The sequence below is a fragment of the Capra hircus genome, chromosome 25 (genome assembly GCF_001704415.2).
Source record: "Capra hircus breed San Clemente chromosome 25, ASM170441v1, whole genome shotgun sequence".
NCBI lineage: Eukaryota > Metazoa > Chordata > Mammalia > Artiodactyla > Bovidae > Capra > Capra hircus.
This window is the reverse complement of record NC_030832.1, coordinates 3713118-3733070: the sequence shown is the minus strand read 5'-3', so window position 1 is coordinate 3733070 and position 19953 is coordinate 3713118. Positions and strand designations below refer to the sequence as shown.

General features: G+C 59.6%; 2 protein-coding genes and 1 long non-coding RNA gene across 6 annotated transcripts; 1 reads left to right on the top strand and 2 right to left on the bottom strand.

Moving 5' to 3' along the window:
- ANKS3 (ankyrin repeat and sterile alpha motif domain containing 3) lies at positions 1112-15804 on the top strand. 4 transcript variants are annotated; one of them, XM_018040263.1, is made up of 18 exons: positions 1131-1456; positions 2390-2691; positions 3581-3779; positions 3934-4055; positions 5179-5260; positions 7087-7222; positions 9278-9436; positions 9925-10001; positions 11148-11280; positions 11611-11717; positions 11991-12158; positions 13320-13444; positions 13864-14005; positions 14217-14389; positions 14656-14741; positions 15118-15201; positions 15293-15382; positions 15470-15804. In XM_018040263.1, the coding sequence occupies exons 2-17, from the start codon at positions 2522-2524 to the stop codon at positions 15370-15372; spliced, it is 2043 nt and encodes a 680-aa protein (XP_017895752.1). In that variant the 5' UTR covers positions 1131-1456; positions 2390-2521; the 3' UTR covers positions 15373-15382; positions 15470-15804. The 4 variants fall into 4 exon arrangements, with proteins under 4 accessions (XP_017895750.1, XP_017895751.1, XP_017895752.1 ...); XM_018040265.1 differs by lacking the exon at positions 9925-10001 and having other exon boundaries at positions 1133-1456; positions 11143-11280; XM_018040261.1 differs by lacking the exons at positions 15293-15382; positions 15470-15804 and having other exon boundaries at positions 1112-1456; positions 14656-15229.
- LOC108633879 lies at positions 12174-13247 on the bottom strand. Its single transcript, XR_001917238.1, has 2 exons — positions 12847-13247; positions 12174-12417 (listed from the first exon to the last, which is right to left on the bottom strand). It is a non-coding gene; the product is annotated as an uncharacterized LOC108633879 (long non-coding RNA).
- Positions 16007-18544, bottom strand: NUDT16L1 (nudix hydrolase 16 like 1). The gene is made up of 4 exons (XM_018040266.1): positions 18351-18544; positions 18008-18268; positions 17083-17305; positions 16007-16276 (listed from the first exon to the last, which is right to left on the bottom strand). Exons 1-3 carry the CDS (start codon positions 18501-18503, stop codon positions 17084-17086), a joined length of 636 nt encoding a protein of 211 aa, XP_017895755.1. The 5' UTR covers positions 18504-18544; the 3' UTR covers positions 16007-16276; position 17083.

Below are 19953 nucleotides of genomic sequence, written 5' to 3'. Positions count from 1 at the left end.
GGAAGCAGCAGGCGAGGTGAATGGGGGCTTTTTGCTTTTTCTGTGCTCACAGGAGCGGGACAGGAGCTTGGTGTACCCTGATCTGGGAACAGCAGGGCAGCTCTGGTATATACATCACAGGATGTTCTCCGGCTGCAGGGCAGATCAGAGGGCACCAGAATCACCTGGTTGAAGGGGACAACCGGAGACTCTTAAGTTCTCCAGGAGGACAAAGTAACAGAGAAAGAAAAGGCATTACAGGTTGCGGCAAGAGCACCTAAGAGCTCAGAGGAGTGAAAAGTACCTAACGTGTTGGGGGAAGAAATTTTCACTTGCTGGAGTTTGCGGTGCAAACGGACCAGACCGTGAAGGGTCCTGAACGCCAGGTTGAGGAGCGTCGCTCACCGAACGGGCTGCCGAAAGCTACACAAAGCAGCAGCCCCAGTCCGGCAGAATCCTGACCGTGCCTCCACGTCCGTTTCTTGGCTGCGGCCCGTTAGCCCCGCCCCCGCCCAGCCCAGCCCCCCACGCCCCCGCGCACCGCCCCGTCTCCGGCACCGCCCACCGCCGGACCGCGGGTTGTTATGACAACTGGACGCCACCGTCCACTCGGGTGGGGCTTTTAAATTCTAAAGTTCGGAAACCGGAAACCATCGCGCGTCCTCCCACCTATTCCCCAGCTTGCTTTCCCAGCCCCCACCCTGTCCACCTCCCAACATTTATCTCGCAGCTGCGGCCTCGGCCTCCGCCTCTCTTCCCGGCCTCGACAGGGACGAAAAGGGCCCGCCGCGCCTCTTCGGTCGTGTTCTCCCGCTTGGGCAGCGGCGCGATTACTAAGGCCGTCGCCGCCTTCGGAATCCCGGTTCATCAGTCTTACATCACTGAACAGCCACATCCTTCCCACCCACCCCCCCCCGCTCGTCTTTCGGGACTTGGCGCGTCCTGCCGCTCCTGAAACACGATTGGTTCCCCTGGCCAGCGGAGGGGCGGGGCAAGGAGGACTCCCCCTGCTCATTGGCTGCTGTGGGCGTCACACAGAGAGCCGGGCGAGCTGACCGGAAGGTCCGGGTGCGGGACGGACGAGAAATCTACAGCGCCGGGAGAGGCCGAGGGGGACCCGCGAGCGTCCCGGCGTGCTCCGCGCCTCCCGCAACCACTTCCGGGGCGGGAGCGGGCCGCTGGGTCCGCGCGCTGTGGCGGTGACCGGCGCGGAGGGAGCCCGAGTGGGCGCGGCCGAGGGAGCGCGGCGGACAGCGGCGGACAGCGGCGGACAGCGGCGGACAGCGGCGGCCCCAGGGCTGCCCGGGGCCGAGGCCCAGCGCGGGGAGGCTCCGCGGCGGCCCGGCCCCTGCCTGGTGCTCGCACCTGCTGCCCGTTCGCGGGGCGTCCCAGCCCTGCAGCTGGTTCGCCGGGGCAGTTTACAGCTCCGAGGATCTTCTTCGCAGCTGAGGAGCCGGGACGGAAAGCCACGTGCGGGGTAAGGTTACTGGGAGGAGGCGTCGGCGCTTGGATAGTTCCCTAGGTTACCCTCCCCGGGGCCCGAGAACGAGGTGGGGATGCCTGGAGGCAGCGGAAGGCCCACGCCCCGGGGCAGGACGCGGTGCCCTCGGGCTTTTACAGACCTCCTCCCTGTGGGCGTGACGGTCACCACCAGCGTCATTTGTTGTTGTTATTTACTTTGGTGTGCTTTAAAAGTAACAGATACTTTGCATTTTACCGAATGGACAGAACGCAAAGGTGGAAGGAAAATTAAAAGATCTCATTCTCAGTGCTGCTTCCTGGAGATAAATTCTAGAAGCGATAAGCAAAAGATTTTCGACAAGTATACGTGATATATACCTGTAGATGACTCTGTTCCTAAGGAATAGCGCGTGGTTTTAGAGCGTCTGGCATGGAGCAGGGTGATAAAGCAGCTTGGTCCCTGGGTATCCACGTTCTCCTTCCATGATTCTGATAGGCCCTCAGCGTTGTGCCTGGTTTCATACAGTTGAAAGTCGCTCAATCGTGTCTGACTCATGGGGTCTGACAGACCTCATGGACTGTCCATGGAATTCTCTAGGCCAGAATACTGGAGTAAGTAGCCTTTTCCTTCTCCAGGGGATTTTCTGAAGGCAGGTCTCCTGCACTGCGGGCGGATTCTTAACCAGCTGACCCACAAGGGAAGCCTAAGAATACTGGAGTGGGTAGCCTGTCGGGTCTCCAGCGCATCTTCCTGACCCAGGAATCAAACCGGGGTCTCCTACATGGCAGGTGGATTCTTTACCAACTGAGCGAGCCTCCAATAAAAGAGAATATGGGTCCTACCCTGGAGGAGGCATTTGGAGTAGAAGAGACACCCCCAAAGAAGGCTGAAGGGGTGTTCTGAAAGGAGTGCAGAACTGACACTCAGCTGATTTGGATTCTTGTTCAGGTTCGGCAGCCAGGATCGTTCAGCTGCTGTGGGCAGCAGTCTGCTGCGGCAGGAGTGTGACCATCGCATTTCATCCCCTGGAACTACCAGGAAGAAAAGACCCAAGTGACCCCAGCATCCCCCTCCACAGCAATGTCGGAGCTCAGCGATGAAGCCAGCGAGCCAGAGCTGCTGAACCGCAGCTTGTCCATGTGGCACGGGCTGGGCACGCAGGTCGACCGGGAGGAGCTAGCTGTCCCCCTGGATCTGCACACAGCCGCTTCCATTGGCCAGTACGAGGTGGTGAAGGAGTGTGTGCAGCGGTAAGAGGTCTTGGGAGGCGTTCCTTCCTCTTGGATGGTTGAGCGCCACCGCCCAGGTGGAGCCATTAGGAGGCCAGCGAGGCCTGGCCCACAGCTGTAGACGTTTAACCCATGGGTAGATTGTGGACTTCCCTGGTGGCTCAGACGGTAAAGCGTCTGCCTACAATGCAGGAGACCCAGGGTCACTCCCTGGGTCGGGGAAGATCTCTCAGAGAAGGCAATGGCACCCCACTCCAGTACTCTTGACTGGAAAATCCCATTAACGGAGGAGGCTGGTAGGCTGCAGTCCATGGGGTTGCTAAGAGTAGGGCACGACTGAGTGACTTCACTTTCACTTTTCACTTTCATGCATTGGAGAAGGAAATGTCAACCCACTCCAGTGTTCTTGCCTGGAGAATCCCAGGGACGGGGGAGCCTGGTGGGCTGCTGTCTATGGGCTCGCACAGAGTCGGACACGACTGAAGCGCCTTAGCAGCAGATGCAGAGCAGCGTGCCCGGCCTCCCTGCGCCCCCTGGATGTAGCCTTTCCCTTCGCAGTTATGACAGTCAAAAAATGTCTCCAGGCTTTGCCAACCATCCTTTGGGGGCAGAACCTCCCCTGGTCGAGAACTGTCTCTGTGGCGGGTGGGAGGAAGGAAGAGCTGACTTTGGGGTAGGAAGAGGGCACAGATGGGAACAAGAAATTGGACCGCGGAGGCAAACTCAAGGTAGTTTGCAGAGGCAGTGGTCCAGAAAGTGGAGTCACCCCTGAACCCTGTGATGTCCAGGGTGGCGGTTGACTCTGCTTCCTGTCAGCACTCCCCACTCTTTCTCTTGGCCTGGCCACTGGGTTTGGTAAGTCCCACATGTACAATGGCTGGCGTGTCTAGCATGTCTTGCATTTGTTTAGGAGAGAGTTAGATTTGAATAAGAAGAACGGTGGTGGCTGGACCCCGCTGATGTATGCCTCCTACATTGGACATGATACCATCGTGCACCTCCTGCTCGAGGCGGGGGTCAGTGTGAATGTGCCGACCCCGGAAGGGCAGACTCCACTGATGCTGGCCTCCAGCTGTGGCAACGAGAGCATCGCCTATTTTCTTCTCCAGGTGAGCTGCGAGGGTCTCAGGCCACTCGGCAGATAGGGAAGCACTGCAGCATGCTTGGGTAATCACTTCGATTCTTTCAGTGTAATGGCCTGGAGGGTGCCCGCCCTGTGCAGAGGAGACGCGGCCTTAACAGGCATTCTCTGTTCTCTTGAAGCAAGGTGCTGAGCTGGAAATGAAGGACATTCAGGGCTGGACTGCCCTTTTCCACTGCACCAGTGCTGGGCACCAGCAGATGGTCAAGTTCCTTTTGGACAGTGGAGCGAACGCCAACGTGAGGTCATTACCAGGTCGTCAGCAGCCGTGGGAGTTGGTTGGTCACGTCTGACTCTGAGGAGGGCAGCTGTCGAGGCAGCTAGAGGCCAAAGTGCGGGAGCCCCTGCCTCGGTGTGGCAGGCTCAAGACCTGGGGTGGAGGGGACAGTGCCGCCCAGCACAGAGGCACAGGGAGCGTCCTGGCTTTCTCACTCACCTGTCAGGTGACACTCGGTGCGGCACCTTAAGCTCTGTAGGCCTTTCTTTATCTGAAAAGAGGATGGTGGTGCTTATGTCATGGCGTTATTAGAATCACATGTCCTGTCATATGCCAGGGCCTAACATAGCGAGTGGCACTTAACTGACACGTGTTAAATGCCAGTCCCTTTCTCTTTCCTGCCTTCTGTGTGTGTATATGTATATATCATTTCACATACACATATGAAGTGATACTTCGAATGCACTCTTGAGTTTTTTAAGCTGGAAGTAGTGGTGCTGTCTAAAGCATGTCACCGTGATAATCCTCTTTCAACACGGCATCCACCTGACTCTGCACACCCTGGCTGGTGTCAGCTGGGGTCACACACTGTAGGTTTCCAGCCCATTAAGAAAAAAAGGGCTTCTCATTAAATTGCAACTCATTTATTGACATTCTGACTTGAGTGATGCTGAAACCTGAAAACTATGTGTCTTCAAACATGAAAACCAGTGGTTAGCTTGCTTCCTGTCTCCTAGACTGGGTGGCACTAGTCAGAGCCAGGGGGTGCTCTGAAGAGGTGAGCGTGCGCCTGGTGCAGTTCAGCTCTGAGTTAAGCATAAGCAAGCACCAGGTACATATGGAAGGGCAGCGTCAGTTCTTAGTCCTGGAGTCCCCAGAGGGTTCCAGGAGGGGCCTGATCTGCAAGGTGGGGTATCTGGAGAGGTGGAGAGCAGGTGCTTGCTATCTGTGAGCAGTGAGGGGCGATAGCTGCTTTTTGCTGTGGTTAAGTGGAGGCTCAGATCACAGCAAGTGGAAACAGCTGTGAAGGAGCAGAGACGGGAGGTGGATTGTCTTTGGAACAAAAGACTCCAGGCTCGGTGGCGGGGGCGGGGGGAGGGCGGAGGTGTCGCCATCGCCAAGGTTTTGTCTGACCGAGGTCCCCATGCAGGGAGCCGGTGTGTGGATTCACTCCGCTGATGGAAGCTGCGGCCGCCGGCCACGAGATCATCGTGCAGTACTTTCTGACTCATGTGAGTGAGCCTGTTTATTAGCTTGTAATCCCGTCACAGCAGCTGAGGCATCTTATCACTGAACCATAAACTGCAGGAGAACTTTCTCCTACACAGAAAGAACGGCTCTGCATCCGTTTATTCAGCACATTTTTCACTGAGTGTCTGTGGATAACCAGTGCTGAGTGCCACTTTAGGCATTAGGGGTACAGTCGTGAGTGAGTATAGAAACGTATTCTTAAAATAACTTCGAAAATATTGTTATTTGAAAAGTGTGGAAAAAATTTTAAAACAGTAAATAGCACTCATCATCCCATCACTTAGAAAATTTGTACAGAATCGGGAGGCCACCTCTGTTCCTCCTCAGGATGCCCACTGGGTTGATAAAAGACCCCGTCTATAGACACCTGCAGACACATGGGTTTATACATTGAACGAAGTGGGATTCTACTGCATGTTTGCTCTGCAGCTTCTGAAAAATAACTTAATGTGACATAGACATTGTGCCCTTTCATGGTATTCCACACAGCATCCATGCCATGTTTAGTTAGGTCAGTTCCTTATTAGTAGAGTTGAGGTTTCCCCCGTTATGCAGTTACAGGCAGTGCTCCAGGAGATACCTTGGCACACAGCTTCAGCATGCATGCAGTTACTTCTGTATGCGGTATTTCTGTTTTTTTAAGTTTTTTTAAAAAATTTATTTTTACTTGGAGAATAACTGCTTTACAATGTTGTATTGGTTTTCTGCCTGTTGTCATGCTCAGTTATGTCCAACTCTTTGTGACCCCATGGATTGTAGCCCACTAGGCTCCTCTGTTCATGGGATTCTCCAGGCAAGAATACTGGAATGGGTTGCTCTTTTATATATGTATATGTGTGTGTGTGTGTGTGTGTGATTTTATTTATTTATTAAGCTGTGCTGGGTCTTAGTTGGGCCATGTGGGATCTTAGTTCCCTGATTAGGGATAGAACCCAGGTGGGGTCCCTGCATTGGGAGCATGGGGTCTTAGCCACTGGACCACCAAGGAAATCCCTGAGACTTTTTGTATCATAAAATGTTAACATGCTATCTCTTTCTAAAAAAGAATTTGGGGGCAGTACCTGCACACGTAAGAATCTGGACCAGACAGAAGGCACAGACGAGCCTGCCTCCTCCCTCCGCCTCAGTCTCTGTCGCCATGCTCTCCCCACGGCTGCTCCCCAGCTTGTTTGTTTTTTTTAAACTGGTCTGTCCTAGCTTGTTCTTCACCAGTGGACATAAAGCTGTCTCCTCTCGTGCGTGGCAGCGTAGTGCTCCCTTGTCGGGTTGAATCAAGTTCTCCAACCGTGGCCTGCAGATGGCATCAGGTCGTGTCTGCCGTCACGCAGCGCCCTGCAGGAGGTCTTTGCACATACATCACACGTGTGCGGCCATGTCTGTACAGCTGGGCACTGAAAGCAGGAGTTTTGGATGTAGCCTGAGGACAGCCTTCACTTGGAGGCGGCAAGACTGCTAAGCAGAGAGCAGGTCGCACCAACCCGAGCCCTGTTCACGGCAGTGAGAACCACTGCGAACAATGAAGCGCTTTGAACGTACAGTTAACACCAGTATAACCCCCCATGGGTCCAGAGGCAACCACACTGCCCTGACTTTATAGTCTCCTCACGTGCTGTGTGCAGACTTGTTTTACGCATTTTAAAGATTTATGTATATAAATATGTGCTTATTTCTGCGATGACTGTCACTCAGCGCAGTGTGGTGCGTGTGGATGGGGCTCGCTCGTCTCAGCCCTCTTCTCCAGGGTCTGCAGCCGGGAGCGAGGCTGCTCTGTGGCTGAGGCTCCTAACTCTTCTGTAAACTGTCCCAGGGAGTCAAAGTGGACACGAGAGACCACAGTGGAGCCACAGCCCGGATGCTGGCCAAGCAGTACGGACACATGAAGATCGTGGGACTGATCGACGCCCACTCACCTTCTCTGCCCAAGAGCCTCTACCGGAGCCCAGGTACCTGTGTCTGCAGCCTGGCCTCTGCCGGCGCCGCCTCCTCCCCTTGGGCTGAGGTGGGAGGGACCGCCCAGCTGAGGATGGGCGGGCAGGTGGGAGGAGGGCAGCTCAGACGGGGTGGCTCTGGCTTTGTTCCTTGACTTTGCTTGTGGCATTTGTTGCCACGCAGATGTTTCAGTTACGTGTCAAGTTCATCAGTGTCGTGTCGCCTAGAACTGCTAGAGAGAGGAAGGAGACTGATGTCTGTCCACCGTGCTGAGTTCTGCCTGACTGGATTCTGTCACTGTTGGGAGTTTATAATAGTTTTATTTATTGATTCTCTAGTGTTTTTCCAGGTACACTACCCTAAAACCTGCACATAGAGAAAAAATTTACTACTTTTTCCCGTGATTCTTATACCTCTGATTTCTTGGCTTTCATCACACTCACTCATCCCTCTAGTTCCCTGTTGAATGAGGTGGAGGTAGTGGACTTTCACTTTGGCCCTAATCTTAGCAGAAATGCCACGTTAAGGTAATACACTGGCTTGCAGAGTAAAGTTTGCATGTATGTTGTCATGTTAGGAAAGTATCTATCATTTCCTATATTCTCGAATGTCTTTATACGTGCCAAATTTTCTCAAAGGTGTTTTTAACATCTATGGAAATGATTGTGAATTTTCTCTTTAGACCTGTTAGCACAATATATTAATGAATTTTCTAAAAGTGAATCAACTTTATATTCTTGGTGTAAATCCTACTTGGCATATTATAATATTTAAAAATTATTTTTATTTGGTTGCGCCCAGTCTTATTTGCGGCATGTGGGATCTAGTTCCCTGACCAGGGATCAAACCTGGGCTCCCTGCATTGGGGGCACAGAGTCTTAGCCACTGGACCACCAGGGAAGTCCCTTGTTTTCTTAATGTGGTTTTGTGAGTTGTGTGGATATTCATAACTGATACTGGTCTGTGATTCTCTTTTGTTCTGTCTTTACCAGCTCTAGGTCTCAGTATTAAACTTGCTTCATAAGCAGAACTGGAAGCTCCCCTTCCTTTCTGTGCCCTAGAACGGTGTACATGGCACTGGTCCCACATGGTCCTTGAAGGACTCTCCTGGGACCCTCTCCGGGCCTGGCCTTTGCCCCCGTTTCTCTTGTGTGGTTTTCTTGAAGACCCGCTAGTCTCTGTGTGGTGAATGGGGTGTGCTGAGCCCCTGCACTCAGGGAGTGGCCGCCGGCTCCTCCCTGCCCTCTGGACCGCGCTGGGGCGTGGGTTCGCCTGGTTCTGTCTTCCACTGAAGGACAGGGGCTGCGGCAGCTCAGCGTCATGCAGCCACCTTTGCCTTGGCTCCCCTCCCTGAAAGTTCACGTTTTGTGGCTCCTTCACCCTCTGCTTGGACGGCCCCAGTGTCCTCCTGGCGGTGTGGATCCTGGAGTGTAAGGGAGAGGTCCACTCGGGCACTGCCCCGGCTTGGGGGCGCTCAGGCAGTGGCCAGCTGAGCCTGCAGTGCATGGCTTAGTGAGCTGCTCCCCTCCTGTCTAGGCAGCACACATGGCCCGGGGTCATCAGGGACTTCTGTCTCTGCCCCAGTCCTCCGGCTCCAGAGTGAGACCCTCCCCAATGGGAGCTTCTACCAATAAGCCGCTGAATTGTGCCCTCTAAGCATCACAGTGTTTGGGAAACGATGAAAAGCTATAAAGTGCTGACAACTGTGGGCACACTGAGCTCTTTGGCTCAGATGGGTGGTGATTTGAAAAATTCAGAAAAACAGCACATGAGCCTTCATGTGGCCGTTGTTTCCCAGTATATTGTTGAGGTTGAGAATACACAATTGAGGAGAGGAGGATGGGCTGGACCCCCGTGATGCTCAGCAGTCTTGTGACCCCCCTCACCCCCACATCCCTGTGGTCCCCCGGGCACTGGACCCACCCACTGTGGCATTTCTTACAGGTGACAGCCCAGGAACACTTTGCTTAATTTAGGAAAATCAGTTATATTTTTCTTCCAGCTCGTTATGAAGATTAGTTTAATCCATCACTAATCAGGCTGTCTGAATCTTTCTGTTTGACCCACAGAAAAATATGAAGATCTGAGCTCTTCAGACGAGTGTGGCCCTGTCCCTCAGCGACAGAGGCCCTGCCGCAAAAAGGGGCTCAGCATCCACGAGGGGCCGCGAGCCCTGGCCCGCATCACGGCCATCGGACTCGGGAGCCGGGCGCAGCAGCCTTGCTACGGTGAGCGCCCCACGGCCCCGGAGTCTGGGATCCTGTCCCAGAGAATGAGCGCTCAGGCTTATGACATGGGGCCCCAGGAAGCCAGGTGCGGGCAGCTGCTTGAGGACTCAGAATGGGTCACAGGGATGGAGGCACACCAGGCCCCAGCTGGTTCTTTGGGCCATCCTTTAAACTTCCTTTCTGTCAGGTAGAATTACAAATAGAACTTTCTCTCCTGGAGAAGTGTCGCTGAGCTCAGATCTGTTCCTCAAGGGGGTGGGTCTCGCGGGGATGAGAACTGTCAGAAGGTAAACGCACCTGGTGGGCCAGAACCTCAGACCCCAAGGGTCCAGATCCCCTGAGCTTTGTCAGACCGTCTGCTCCTGAGTGCTGAGTGCAGTGCTCTTGAGTGCTCTTGAGACGCTGAGTTCTTGGGGCATGTCGGGGTTGACGCTCTCGTGCCGGTCTGGCCGTGTGACCAGATTCAGGTGTGGTGTCTTGCTCATCAGTGACCAGGCCACCCTGGGAACTCCCTCCCAGCCTGGAGACCATCCCAGCCAGGAGACCATCCCAGCCAGGAGACCACGTGAGGACTTGATTCCCTTTTCAGACCCTTGGGTAGGGGTCCTGGCGCTGGCTGGAAGCTCCAGGCCCGCCTCCTCCCAGGGCCGGGGGTTGACCAAGAGCTGGTGCCCCAGGCGAGGGTGTGGGCGGTAGTCTTGTGGCTGGGAGTGCAGGACCCTGGGATGAGGTCTGCTCCTTCGGGGGCACCCAGGCCACCTGTCCCGCCTGCGCTGTGGCGGGAGGCGGGGGGGTGGGGGTGGGGTAGGGTTGACAGTGGGAGGGAGCGCCCCCCCAATCTCATAGCTGTGGCCTTCCAGGAGATTGCTTTTTGTCTTACATTGTATGATGGTTTAACTTTTTGTAAGCATGTATATTCTCTTCCCCAGCAGTTAAAAAACATTTTTGAACGATAAAGGTATAAAGAAGGAAATAAGTTACCCCTGGTCCCACCAGCCAGGCGCTCTTGTGCACACACACACTTCCTGTGGGGAGGGGCAAGTGAGGTGAGAGTCGCTCAGTCATGTCTGACTCTCTGCGCCCCTATGGACTATACAGTCCATGGAGTTCTCCAGGCCAGAATCCTGAAGTGGGTAGCCTTTCCCTTCTCCAGGGGATCTCCCCAACCCAGGGATCGAACCCAGGTCTCCCACATTTCAGGCAGGTTCTTTACCAGCTGAGCCACCAGGGAAGCGCGGGGAGGGGCAAAGTAGGGGTTAAACGCTGAGTTTGTGTCTCGCCTCTCCCCTTCGTTTTCTCACAGGCAGATACACTCACAGGTTATACTACACCGGCTCTGTTAACGTTTAGCCAGAGCTCCTCAGCTTCCTGCTCAGCCAGGGGTGTGTGTTTCCAGCTACAGGAAGGCTTTGTGGCACAGTTCTTTGGCCCAGCAATCTGTAAACACAGCTTACGGGCTCCTCCTCTCGGCGTCAGTGTGGCTGGAGGGAGAGGTAGCCGTGCACCAGCTGTTGGGCACACACTTGCCGGGGACCCCCTTCGAGCCTGTTGATGGCGCGGCTTGTCCAGGTTGTGGCAGCAAGTGGACAGTGCCGTCCTGGGGCTCCCCTCCCCGAGGCCCTGAGGAGGAGGTGGTTGAATGTGGGAGGAAGAATGCCTCCTGCTTCTCCTGTGCGGGGGGTTTACGTGCCCCGTTCTGCCCACAGAGCAGGTGCCTCCGCAGGGCTACGTCAGCTTCAACAGCAGCGATGAGCACCCCCTGGAGGGGGGCGGCCTGTGCTACAGGGACGTCACCTCGCCCATCAACGAGCGGGACGTGGAGAGCAGCAGCAGCAGCAGCCGCGGTGCGCTCCCCCAGCCAGCTGGGCGGGGGAGAGGGAGGCCGCTCCTGAGGAGTCTGGCTTGGGGCCAGGGTCACTGAGCAGGTCCGGGGTTCGGTGCAGACAGGTCTCACCCCTGGAGTGGCGAGTCCTCAGGAGCATCTGAGTGTTCTTGCGCCGCCCGCTCTGCGTGATGGCTGGGTCTCCCCCAGAACAGGCAGACGAGCCCTGCTGTGCGTGGAGGGCGCGGGGCCCAAGCAGTCAGCATGGAGGCAGGGAGGGCAGGGGCTGGACTGGGCTGGGTGTTGCCACGGCCAGGCCTGTGGTCAGGCACTCTTGTCTCCCCTCCCGCAGAAGAGCAGGCCTTCTTTGCCAACCCTGGGGTTGCACGGAGCAGCAGCAGCGAGGGCCTGGCCCGGGCCCCGGGACTCAGCAGCGAGGCCTCCCTGGAGAGCAACGAGGTGACCCTGCCCTGCCCTCCCCTCCCCTCCTTGCCCAGCGTTGTGTGGGCGCCTGATGGCTCAGCCAGGTGAGCGGGGCTGGCAGGCTGTTTCAGAGGCACCTGGAGCTCCGTGGGGCCGCGGTGGCAGGCAGGGCTTTGGTCAAGGTTCAGACCTCCCAGTGTCCCCAGGAGGTGAGGGAGTGTGGATGAGGCCAGACACTAGCAGCGGAGCGGGGAGCGGGGCCTGGAGGGGCCAGCTCAGAGCCACTGTAAACACACATTTCTCACCCAGGATTCGGATCATGTGCGGAGAAGCTCGGTTCGCAAACAAACTAAAAGTTACGTGAAGACCAAGAACCGTTATGGCGGCAGTGACAGCCAGTGGGCTCCCAGCGCCGTGACGTCCTGTGCCCCGGGAGTGAGCCCCCAGACTGACAGGCCCCCGTATTCAGGACCCCAGGTAACGCCACGGGCGCTCTTGGATTACTGAGGCGTTTATTGGTATTTTCTGTGGGCCGGCACTGTTGAGAAGGGTGGGGCGGGATTCTCCACACGACCTGGAAGACTACTCAGGCCGAGAGGGTTCTCGCTGGGCAGAGGGGCCTCCATGGAGGTTCCTGTCTCGTTCCCTGGTTTCCATGCTTATCTCAGCCTCCCTGAGCCTGGGGAGGAGAAACGCTGGAGCAGCGTCAGCACTGACGTCAGGTGACAGGAACAAGCTGCACGAGAGGCAGAGACAAGGTGACACTCAGGACTGTCTACTGAGGGTCACTGGGGCCGCCGCGGAAGAAACCCTGCAGGAAGGCTACAGCTGCAGCAGTGCGAGTGAAGAAAAAATAATCTCTGAGACCCTGGACGCTTTAGTTTTGGGATCCAAGCACTTGTGCATCAAACACCAGGCATTGGTACTTGCAGCCTGGACCTCAGTGATGCTGGGGAGGCCAGGTTTCGATACCACAGATGAGAAGCAGGACAGGCGGCACTGGGGCCAAACTACCAGCCAGGCAGAAGCTGTGCGCTGGTCCCAGCAGAAGCATCGGGGGCCATCCTTCCCGGGAAGAGCCAGATCTTCCCAGTTTGATCAAAAAATGCATCTGCACGTCCAAGAAACCAAATCAGCTCTAAGTTGGTTAAACTCAGAGCCACACCTGGACACATCACCGTCAGTGTCAGAAACAGTCCTGGAGCAAGAGTCGAGTGGCTCAGCACAGACACGGGGACCTCCAGATAGTCTGTATTTCTCATGTGTCCACGGGGCCCAGAAAACATGGGGTGATATGTTAACCAGGGACGCGACATCTGCGAAGCCTCTCCCCCAGAGCAAAGGGGATGCAGGGACAGCCCCGGGCAGCGGAGACTGAGGGCCACTGCCGCAGCCTGCCGGGCCATGCTTCCTGCTGCAGTGGCGAGGCTGGCCTGGGAGCACCGACGGGCTGACCGTGTCCCTGGACGCCCTGAGGGCACGGAGTGGACAGCCTGGGCTCCCTGACACGCCTGGGGGTCAGCAGGCTCAAGACGGGCCAGGTGCTGAGCGGGAGGACGGTGGCCCCACATGCATGGTGGTCCTCGTCCTGCCCACGTCTTCACGGCGCCCGTCCTGACCTGGCCTGCTCTCCCCCAGGACCTCGCCACACTGCTGGAGCAGATCGGCTGTCTCAAGTACTTGCAGGTGTTTGAGGAGCAGGATGTGGACCTCCGCATCTTCCTGACCCTCACCGAGAGCGACCTGAAGGAAATCGGCATCACGTGAGTGTGGGCCTCTGGCCAGCTGAGGTCGCAGCCAGCGGGGAGGGGGGTCACCCTATCCAGAGGCTGGCTTCTCCCTGCCATCAGCTGCCCTCCACTCCAGCAGCTGCTCCCGGCTCGGATGCCGGCAGCCTGGGTCCTGAAGCCCAAGCTGGCCCGGTGGACACCGCTGTGCTCAGGGCACCGGATGCTTCCAACCTCCACCCTGAGAGCATCTGAGCAGCCCGGCTCCCCGTGCTGTGAGAGCCGGGCAGGGCAAGGGGTCACGACTCCCTGGGACACTTCAGTCCTCTCCCCCAGGGTCTTGGGGGCTCCCCGCCCCCTTCAAGGCTGGGGTGTCTGTAGCGGACAGTCTTGGCAGGATGGCCCACGGAGCCTCTGTGTACGGCAGGTGCTGAGCAGTGTCCTCCCTGATGCAGGTTGTTTGGGCCCAAGAGGAAGATGACGTCCGCCATTGCCCGCTGGCACAGCAGCGCCCGCCCCCCCAGTGACGCCCTGGAGCTGGCCTACGCCGACCGGCTGGAGGCCGAGATGCAGGAGCTTGCCATCCAGCTGCACAAGGTGACGGTGGGGCAGGGAGCAGCGGAGAGCATCAGCTGGGCCAGCGACAGCTCGCGGGCAGGAGGGGGCGCCCAGGAGGGCAGGCGCAGGAGGCACACCTTAGGGCTGGGGCGGGGCTGAGGGCGACGAGCCCCCAGACCTGGAGAGGAGGCAGCAGGCGTGGAGGCCAGGGCGGGGCACCCAGCCTGAGGCGCTCTCCCGCCCACCGCAGCGCTGTGAGGAGGTGGAAGCCATGCGGGGCCTGGTGTCCCAGGAGCAGGAGCTGCGGGCCGTGGTGGAGAGCTGCCTCCTGGAGCAGGATGGTGCCCGCAAGGATGTGCACACACAGCTGCAGGAGACCTGGGCCCTTGCCCAGGACGCTGCGCTTGTCCTGGACCAGCTGCGGTGAGCGGGTGTCCGCCCCCCCCCCCCCCCAGCCCCTCCGCCAGCGCCAGACTCTGTCCCTGTCTCTTCTGAATTTCCCACCAGTGGGTGGTTTTCAGGGTCTCCTGGAGTAGCTGCCACCCCAGGCTGTCCCTCCCCACAGGCAGCAGAGGGGCCCCCATGAGTGGCCCTGGTGGGGGCTCAGAGGGACCCCCAGGCAGAGCCCGCCCCTCACTCCAGGCCCCCTGGCCTTGCCCCTCACCGCTGCTTGGTGTCCTGTCTGGCAGAGCCTGTCAGGCCGAGCTGTCAGCCCGAGTGAGGCGGGACGAGTTCCTGCGTGAGGCCCCCCTGCGCCCAGGCCTCCCTGCAGCAGGTAAGGAGGGCGGTGTCCCGGCCGTGGGGCAAGCGGACGAGGGTGGGACGCCTTCCAGGCCCAGGTCTCGCCACCTGTCTCTGTGCTTGTTACATGGATGCCTCCCCGGTCCCCTCATGCTCCACACCCACGTCCTCACGGTCTCTCCCGGGAGGCCTCGGCTGCTGGCACCGTCCAAGAGGCCACAGCCCAGCAGGCCGGGGCCCTGGCATACTCAGCCCTGGGCCTGGGCCCCTACTGGCTGGCAGCACTCTGCTTCACAAGCGGGCAGAGAACATGCTGACACGCCGCAGGAAACGTGGCTCTAGAGGGCCAGTCTTGTCACAGTGGTTCAGGGTGCCCAGAACCCACGCCTACCCGGCTCTCTGCTCCACAGACCCCAAAGGCTGGCAAGCCTCCTTGCAGGCCCTGAGCCTCCCCGAGCTGTCGGGAGCCCTGGAGGAGCGAGTCCGGGAGATGGGTGAGTCCAGGGGTTGCAGTCCACCAGCCGTAAGGTCCGCCCTGCCTGCGCCCCAGCTTGTGAAGCCGTGACTGTGTGCTCCCGTCCTCAGGGCGAGTCCTATGCTCGGTGACCCAGAGCCTGGAGAAGCTGCAGGCACTGAGCGGGAAGGAGAGCTGGCGGGAGCCGTAGCCGGGGGACGGTGAGTGTCCGGCAGCCACGGGCCCAGAGAGCAGAGTCAGCGGGGCGGCCAAGGGAGCCCCCTCCACTCTGCCTTTTCCCTTCTCAGAACCGGACGTGGGGTGACTGATCCACCCTGAAGCTGTGTGCCCGAGGACAGGAGGGCAGCGAGTGGGCAGCTGCAGCGGCCAGAGGAGCAGGCCCCAGCAGCAGCAGCAGCAGGCAGGCAGGCCGGGGCCGGTGCAGGGCAGCGAGGCCTGCAGCAAGGCGGGACGGGGCCTCTCGTCATCTTGTCAGACCCAGGCTGAAGCCCAGAGCCGGCAAGGCCACGGGGAGCGTCCCCATGCCATGCAGAGGTTCGCCCAGGTGGGGAGGCCTGGGGCCCCTAAGCAGCGTAGGTCATTTGTGGGGAAATAAAACTTACACTCCGGTGGTGCGGGTTCAGTGCTGGCCTGCGGTCCTGGCTGATGAGGCACAGCAAGGGGAGGGCGGCGCCAGGGAGGGCAGGGCCATCTGCCACGTAACAAGCGCAGAGACAGGTGACCTCTGCTGCCCCGTCCCTGGCCCTGCGGCAGGACCACCTGTGCACAGAGCCCCTCCCGACAAAGCTACCTAGCAAGTGAAGCACGCCCCAGGAAACCAGAGGAACAAGGTTCAGGTGTTTTATTACAGAGCCAGCGCTCCTGCCCACACGTGCCAGCGCTGCACCAAGGCTCCAAGGCGGGTGCCCAGGCTGGGGCAGGAACCTGCTGTCCTTACCAGCCAGGCTGGTACCACGGAAACCTCAGCATCACTGAGAAGTCTTTTCATACCTAGGAGACCGCCAGTGGCGACCCTCCTGACCCGGCGGCTCCACTCTCACTGCACACTCAGCCGGTGCTGCCGGACCGTCTCCTGGGGGTGCCCGCGGAGGGTGCTGCCAACAGAGGGGGAGGCTCTCAAAGCAGGCCGGAGCAGAGCCACCCAGACCAGGAGAGGGGCGGAAGGCCTGTCACTCTCCATGGAGAAACCACCGGATCAGGCTCATGGCCCAGTGTCCACGGCGGGCAGGGCCCCAGTACCCACAGGGAGGTGGCCGCACCCTGCCTGGGAGGGGCAGGCGGCCTGGACTCCAATCTCAAGGGCCCAGAGCACCACTCAGGCTCAGCCCCAGCCCTCAGTCCCTGGGAAGCAGGGAAGGGACACCTGCGTCTACCCCAGGCCTACAGCCAGGACCAAAGAACACACAGCTTCCCTGTCCCTCCAGCAGCTCCGTCTACACTTGGGCCCCATGGCCCTGCCTGTCCACAGGGACCAAACCCAAGGAGGTACACCTGCTTTGAAAACTCACCGCAAGTAAAGCTAACAACCAAAACTCACAGTGTCACCACCTAGCTCAGGGCAAGATGCAGGAAAGAGTCAACCCAGTGGTGGCCTCCTCAAGAATAAAACTGCCCTGAGAACCAACCAGCTTCTCCAGGGCCCTGTGCGTGCACCAACGGGCGTCAGACAGCCCCTGGGCACCCCCCAGTCCACAGTGAGGCGTGTGGAATGTGCCTCAGCATGGGTGTGCCCAGGCCACCCCCCAGTAACTGCTCAGGGCACTGGAAATGACAAGGTGCCCACTCCCCCAGTCGGGTGGGGCAAACGTAGCAAATGCTAGAAGACGGGCCTGCAGGAACACAGCCCACAGGCAGAGAGAACTGGGGAAGCGGGGCAGGGGCAAGAGGGTACAGGAGGCACCTCAGGAGGAAGAGGGGAGCAGCTTCTCCAGGGCTTTCTTCTGCTTCTCCGTGGCGGCAGCCAGGGCCTCAGCCAGCTTCTCCTCCGGCATCATGTTGAGCACCTTGAGGGCGAACAGGAGCTGGTACTTGGCTGTGCTGATGAAGGCGTTGCTCAGGAAGTTGGGAAAGCCCCCGACTCGGTCCTTCTGGGTGTACAGAGGGACACGGACGAGTCCCAGTACCTGCGGACAGGGGATGAGGGTTGGGACCAGGACCCTGGGGACAGCAGGGCCGTTGCAGGAGGGGCTGATGAGCCACTAGGCTGGGGGTAAGGCAGCCAGGTTGCCCAGGACATAATGTGAGGCCCTGGCGGGGGTTGGGGGCAACCGGCTCCCTCGGGAAAATACAGCTCCTCCTTTCCCCCAGCGAGTTTCAACCCCCGCCCCCATGCACGTACCCCGCCCCCAAGTCCCAGTCCTCAGTCCCTGGCGAAGACCCCAGTCCAGACCCCATGCTCCCTCTTCCACCTGATGAATCCCAAACACCCCGTGTCACTCCCAGGCCTTCTAGGCGATGAAACCCACAACTAGAAAGAGCCGTCGTGCCCCCACCACGAGAACCCAGACTTCTGTACTCTGCAGTTCACACCCCCAGGGGCAGGCACCGCCCCTTCCCAGCCTCCCACCGATCCCACGCCCCCACTCCCAGGATTGGCAATGGCAGGCAGCAAGGCAGATGGAACACAGCCCCGAGGGCGCCCCGGCCCGCCTCCCACCCTGCCCGGCCCCTGGTCCCTCTCCCCACCCCGAAGCTGAGACAGCGTGACCCTCCCAGCCCGGCCAGGGAACCCTCAGGGGGACGTGTTACCCATCGGTGCCTTCCGCGGGGCCAGAGCCAAACCCCGGGGCGGGGGGCGGGGCCCGGGGCCCGGGCGGCGGCCCCACCTCCAGGCCGTGGTCCCGCGAGTGCACCGCGCTGATCTCCACGGCGTGCAGCTGCTCTAGCGTCAGCTGCCGCGCGTACAGGTGCGCCACGACGCGGTGCGGGCCCTCGGTCAGGTGCGAGCTCAAGTAGTCAGCCTCCGTGAGGCGGAGGCAGCCCAGGCCCAGGCCCAGCACCCGGTTCAGTCCGTCCTCCAGCGACCAGAAGCGCCGGTCCACGAAGCCCCCGGGGAAGCCCAGCAGCCCGTCGAAGCGCATCTGCATCTGCAACGGAGCGCCGGGTCACGGGCGCGGGTCCGAGCGGCGGTGCCCCGTTCCCCGGCCGCCCGCACGCCCGCGTCCTCACCAGCACCGAGAAGCGCATGGGGATGCGGCCGAAGAGCTGACCCGGGTTCGCGGCGTACAGCATAGCGTGGCACGAGTGGCTCCAGCCGGGGCCCAGGCGCATCGCTTCCACCCGACTGATCCGCTTCAGCTCCGGCACCGCCGCCGCCGACATCTTGGCACCAGCGCCCGCGGCCCGGACACCGCCCCTTAAGTGCATGCGCGGCCCACCCCCGCTCGGCGCGGCCAATCCGCGGGCAGCCGCGCCCCGGCCCCCGCCCCTCCACCAATCGCCGGCGCGCGTCGCGGCACAGCCGTAGCGGCGCCCCGGCGCATCGTTGCGAGGCGCAAGGAGCGTGCGCGGGGGAGCGGCGGCGCGCGCCCCAGCCACCGCCCAATAGCCGCGCGCCCAGAGCGTGCCCCGCCCACGGCCCGAGCGGACCAAGGGTCCCGGAGGCCCGGAGCCCCGGAGGCCCGACGGCCCGAGCGCACCCGAGTGGAGCGCGGACTCCCGGTCCCCGGCGTGGGGGCGGCGCCCGTGGAGTCCAGGCTCAGCCTGCTCGCCCAAAGAGGGAAGAAGTCTCAAGATCACTTTGCGCCGGGGCTTCCCCCAGCGCCCCTGGCAGCGCCGCCCGGCGGGGCTCCCGCCGCCAGCTCCAGGCTCGACCGGCGCCGGCCTCTGGGGCCTCAGCTGAGCCCTGGCATCACAGGGCGAATCCTCCCCTGCAGGCATGCCAGCCCCGTCGTTCTGCCACCGGCTGAGCACTGGAATCCAAGGTTGCTGCCGTCGGCCTGCCTCTAGAAGAGCAGGACAGCGGGGGGCCATAGTCCCAGTCCACTCTCAGCGCTGAACTGGGTGGGGGTGCATGCTGAGGAGCCCTGGGGCTCCCTAAGCCCCGCCTGCTGGGGCAGAAGTGCTTGAAGTCCCCGGGCAGGGAGCTTCCCAGCTTGGTAGGGTAAGCACACTGACTGAAACTGCCCACCCTGGCCAGGCACCATAGTTCCTGTTTGCAGGAGTTGTTTTAGGACAGGAGGTCCTGGTAAGGAACAGGAAACTTATAAGCCACCATCAACTGGGAGAGTTCGGGAAAGGTCAAAAAGTGACACCACATGTCCAACCACCTCTCAGAATCCATCTCACTGGCATCCATCTTGGCTGAACAAGGCGTGTGCCACCAGGAAGGACCCTGAGTCAGAACAATTGGCCAAAGACAACCTGGAACCTAATCCCATCACCGTAAAACCAGAGACTGTGAGCCTCAAGGCAGAGCAGTCCATCCTGGTCTTCCCTTACCCTCCTGCTCTCCGCCCAGGTGTCCCTTCCCAGTAAAGTCTCTTGCTTTGTCAGCAGGAGTGTCTCCTCAGACTATTCATTGCCCAGTGTTACACAAGAGCCCACTTTGGGGCCCTGGAAGGGGTTCCCCTTCCTGCAACAAATAGCAACTCTGGAGGGGACTCTTCTTTGCTGAGACTGACATCCTGACCACTCGGGGTACTCAGGGACCAGCTTGCCCGCCGATGGACCAGACCCAGCGGCTGCAACTGGGACCTTTTTGTCCCTGCTCTCCTCTTGACACGGACAACTGGCCAGAGTGCCCTGATCAGTTAAGGAACAAGAGACTTTA

What these genes read in the sequence shown, in the direction of transcription:
- ANKS3 (XM_018040261.1), top strand. Translation starts at nt 2,522, where the DNA reads ATGTCGGAGCTCAGCGATGAAGCCAGCGAGCCAGAGCTGCTGAACCGC. An exon ending in TCGCCTATTTTCTTCTCCAG is followed by an intron (nt 3,780 to 3,933) that starts GTGAGCTGCGAG and finishes GTTCTCTTGAAG; the next exon opens with CAAGGTGCTGAGCTGGAAAT. An exon ending in CAGCAGCAGCAGCAGCCGCG is followed by an intron (nt 11,281 to 11,610) that starts GTGCGCTCCCCC and finishes CCCCTCCCGCAG; the next exon opens with AAGAGCAGGCCTTCTTTGCC.
- NUDT16L1 (XM_018040266.1), bottom strand. Translation starts at nt 18,503, where the DNA reads ATGTCGGCGGCGGCGGTGCCGGAGCTGAAGCGGATCAGTCGGGTGGAA. An exon ending in CCATGCGCTTCTCGGTGCTG is followed by an intron (nt 18,269 to 18,350) that starts GTGAGGACGCGG and finishes GCTCCGTTGCAG; the next exon opens with ATGCAGATGCGCTTCGACGG. An exon ending in CGCGGGACCACGGCCTGGAG is followed by an intron (nt 17,306 to 18,007) that starts GTGGGGCCGCCG and finishes CCCTGTCCGCAG; the next exon opens with GTACTGGGACTCGTCCGTGT.